Raw genomic sequence first — 4,377 nt, forward strand, 5'->3', positions numbered from 1 at the left:
AGTGCCAGGAGCAGAGCTCATCCTTTGGACCTGGGGTCCCTGAGCAGAGAAGCTCCTAGTCTGGGGGAAGATTGAAGAGAAGGCCACAGAGAGAGAAAGCCTTCTCCTGGAGCTGACACCCTGAATTTGGACTTTTGGCCTGCTTTACTGTGAAGAAATAAATTTCTCTTTGTTAAAGCCATCCATTTGTGGGACTTCTGTTAGAGCAGCACTAGATGACCAAGACAAGAACAATCACTGAAAATCTTCAAGTCGAAGATGATTTCATTGAGAATGTACTTAAAACAAAAACGGGAATAACATTTTTCTGGACTTTGGATAATCTTCAAACTTCTCAAGATACCACCTAAAATAAGGAAAGAAAAACATTTAGAAAGGGAAATAATTTTATCACTTAAACATTAAACAGTTAATGCTTTTCATTAATTAAATTAAGCTTATTAAATTTGATTAATTAAAGTTAGTTAATTTTGCTATTATCAATGACAATATTTCTCATTACAAAGGAGTACTAAGCTTTTTTTAGAGTTGTGATCAGGACTGTAGTATTTCAGATACATAGTGTAATTCTGTCTGTATCACGAGTAGTTAAATACAGCTTGTTACAGTCATCCACTAGTCCGTCAGTGTGTCGTACTGTGGTGGATTGCGTGTTGCTGTGATGCTGAAAGCTATACCGCTAGTATCTCAATATTTCAAATACCACCAGGATCACCCACGGTAGGCAGGTTTCAGTGGAGCTTCCAGACTAAAACAGACTAAAAAGAATCGGCCAATGAAAACCCTATGAATAGCAGTGGAACATTGTCTGACATAGCGCTGGAAGATGAGCCTGTCAGGTTGGAAGGCACTCAAAAGACAAGTGGGGAAGAGCCGCCTCCACAAAGTAGAGTCGACCTTAATGACATGGATGGAATCAAGCTTTCCATATCTTCATTTGTTGATGTGGCATGACTCAAAAGAAAAAGCTGCAAACATTCATTAATAATCATAACGTGGTATGTAGGAAGTATGAATCTAGGAAAATTGGAAGTCATCAAAAATGAGATGTTATGCTTGAAGATCTGTATCTTAGGCATTAGTGAGCTAAAATGGACTGGTATTGGCTATTTTGAATTGGACAATCATATGGTCTACTATTCCCGGAAGGATAAAGTGAAGAGGAATGGTGTTGCATTCATTGCCAAAAAGAACATTTCAGAATCTATCCTGAAGTACAACACTGTCAGTGATAGGATAATACCTACACACCTACATGCATCCACTGTACTCGGATCCACAATTAATATCGATGGAAGCAGCAGTCAAGAAATCAAACGACGCATTTCACTGGACAAATCTGCTGCAAAAGACCTCTTTAAAGTGTTAAAAAGTAAAGATGTCACCTTGAAGATTACGGTGTGCCTGACCCAAGCCATGGTGTTTTCAACTGCCTCATAAGCATGCTAAAGCTGGACAATGACTAAGGAAGACCGAAGAACTGACACCTCTGAGTTGTGGTGTTGGTGAAAAATATTGAATATACCATGGACTGCCAGAAGAACGGACAAAACTGTCTTGGAAGAAGTACAGCCAGAATGCTCCTTAGAAACAAGAATGATGAGACTTCATCTCACTTACTTTGGACATGCTATCATGAGGGACCAGTCCCTGGAAAAGGACATCATGCTTGGTAAAGCAGAGGGTCAGAGAAAAAGAGGAAGACCCTCAACGAGATGGACTGACACAGCAGCTGAAACAATGGGCTCAAGCATAACAACAATTATAAGGATGGCGCAGGACTGGACAGTGTTTCATTCTGTTGTACACAGGGTCACTATGAGTTGGAACTGACTCGACGGCACCTAATAACAACAACAAGGAAGACCAGTTAATACGACTATTATTCAAACTTACGCACCAAACACTAATGCCAAAGATGAAGAAATTCAAGATTTTTACCAACTTCTGCAGTCTGAAATTGACCAAACATGCAATCAAGATGCATTGATAATTCCCGGTGATTAGAATGCGAAAGTTGGAAACTAAGAAGGATGAGTAGTTGAAAAAATGTGGCCTTGGTGACGGAAATGACACTGGAGACTGTACGACAGAATTCTGGAAAATTCATAACCTAGTCATTGCAAATATCTTTTTTCAACATAAACAGTGACTATACGTGGATCTCGCCAGATGGAGCACACAGGAATCAAATCGACTCCATCTGTGGAAAGAGATGATGGAGAAGCTCAATGTCATCAGTCAGAACAAGGCTAAGGGCCGACTGCAGAACAGACTGTCAATTGCTCATATGCAAGTTCAAGTTGAAACTGAAGAAAATTAAGTCCAAAGAGTCAAAGTACAACCTTGAGTATATCCCCCCTGAATTTACAGAACATTTCAAGAATAGCTTTGACGCACTGAACACTAATGACTGACGACCAGATGATTTGTGGGATGACATCAAGAACATCATACATGAAGAAAGCAAAAGGTCATTAAAAAGACAGGAAAGACCTAAATGGATGTCAGAAAGGACTCTGAAACTTGCTCTTGAATGTAGAGTAACTAAAGCAAATGGAAGAAATTATGAAATAAAAGCAGAACAGAAGATTTCAAAAGGCAGCTCAAGAAGACAAGGTAAAGTACTATAATGAAATGTGCAAAGACCTGCAGTTGGAAAACTAACAGGGAAGAACATGCCCGCCATTTCTCAAGCTGAGAGAACTGAAGAAAAACTTCAAGACGCAAGCTGAAACATTGAACATTCTATGGGCAAAATGTTGAATGATGCAGGAAGTATCAAAAGAAGATGGAAGGAATACACAGAGTCGCTGTACCAAAAAGAACTGGTCGATGTTCAGCCATTTCAGGAGGTAGCATATGATCAAGAACGGATGGTGTTGATGGAATAAGCCCAAGCTGCACTGCAGGCACAGGCAAAAAACAAGGCTCCAGGAGTTGACAGAATACCAACTGAGATGTTTCAAGAAATGGATGCAGTGCTGGACGCACTCACTCGTCTACACCAAGAAATCTGGAAGACAGCTACCTTGCCAGCTGACTGGGAGAAATCCATATTTGTGCCCATGCCTAAGAAAGGTGATCCAACAGGATGCGGAAGTTATTGAACAATAAATATTATTAATATCACACGCAAGTAAAATTTTGCTGAAGATCATTCAAAAATGGTTGCAGCAGCACATTGACAGAGAACTGCCAGAAATTCAAGCCAGATTCAGAAGAGGACGTGGAACCAGGGATGTCATTGCTGATGTCAGATGAATCCTGGCTGAAAGTGGAGAACACCAGAAAGATTTCTACCTGTGTTTTATTGACTATGTAAAAGCATCCAACTGTGTGGATCATAACAAATTATAGATAACGTTGCGAAGAATGGGAATTCCAAAACACTTAAGTATTCTCAGGTAGAACCTGCACATAGATCAAGAGGTAGTCGTTCGAACAGAACAAAGGGATACTGCATGGTTTAAAGTCAGGAAAGGTGTGAGTCAGGGTTGTATCTTTTTAGCATATTTATTATTATATGCTGCGCAAACAATCTGAGATGCCGGATTATATGAAGAAGAACACAACATAATTGCACTGGGCAAATCTGCTGCAAAAGCCCTCTTTAAAGTGTGGAAAAGCAAAGATGTCACCTGGAAGACTGAGGTGTGCCTGACCCAAGCCATGGCATTTTCAGTCGCATCATATGCATGCGAAAGCTGGACAATGAATAAGGAAGACTGAAGAAGAATTGATGCCTTTGAATTACGGTGTTGGTGAAAAATATTGAATATACCACGGACTGCCAGAAGAACAAACAAATCTATCTAGGAAGAAGTACAGCCAGAGTGCTCCTTGGAAGCGAGGATGGCAAGACTTCATCTTACACACTTTGGACGGCAGCTCCTGGCTCCTCCTGAGAATGTCGTAAACGCGCTGACCTGTTAGTTACTGACAGTTTTTACATGCCTGGTAGTGGCCTAATGCATTTATCATTAAAATGCTTTTAGGAGCTTCCTTGGAGTCCATGGCTGTCTGGTATCTATCCATCCTCACTGTTCATGTGCAAAAGTGCCAAGCTTGTTGGCACATGGAATCTCAATAAAACATAGAGTGCTCATCTCAGGGACTGCCCCAAATCTCAGGCTTCTGCTGGCATTCCTCCACAAACGGGAGCCAACCACCCACCGCCCCTGTGACCTTTCTCCTTCACCACTTCCAAAAACAACCCTGTGCATCTGTGATGGTTAAGATTGTGTGTCAACTTGGTTGGGCCATGATTCTCCGTGTTTTAATGTAATCACTCCCATGATTGAATATACTGTGAGTAGCCAATCAGATGAAAGGGAGTCTCCTTGGGGGTGTGGCCCGCATCTGTATATAAGCAGA

General features: G+C 41.0%; 1 protein-coding gene across 1 annotated transcript in view; it reads right to left on the reverse strand.

The window, feature by feature from the left end:
* Positions 1-279: 279 nt before the first annotated feature.
* Positions 280-4,377, reverse strand: part of SRD5A1 (steroid 5 alpha-reductase 1) — a 33,449-nt gene continuing 29,351 nt past the window's right edge. Inside the window, exon 5 of the mRNA XM_004380274.1 lies at positions 280-346. Within this exon, the coding sequence (XP_004380331.1) occupies positions 280-346 (67 nt within the window). The remainder of the gene's footprint in view (positions 347-4,377) is intronic.

Source organism: Trichechus manatus, unplaced genomic scaffold (assembly GCF_000243295.1).
Source record: "Trichechus manatus latirostris isolate Lorelei unplaced genomic scaffold, TriManLat1.0 scaffold00072, whole genome shotgun sequence".
NCBI lineage: Eukaryota > Metazoa > Chordata > Mammalia > Sirenia > Trichechidae > Trichechus > Trichechus manatus.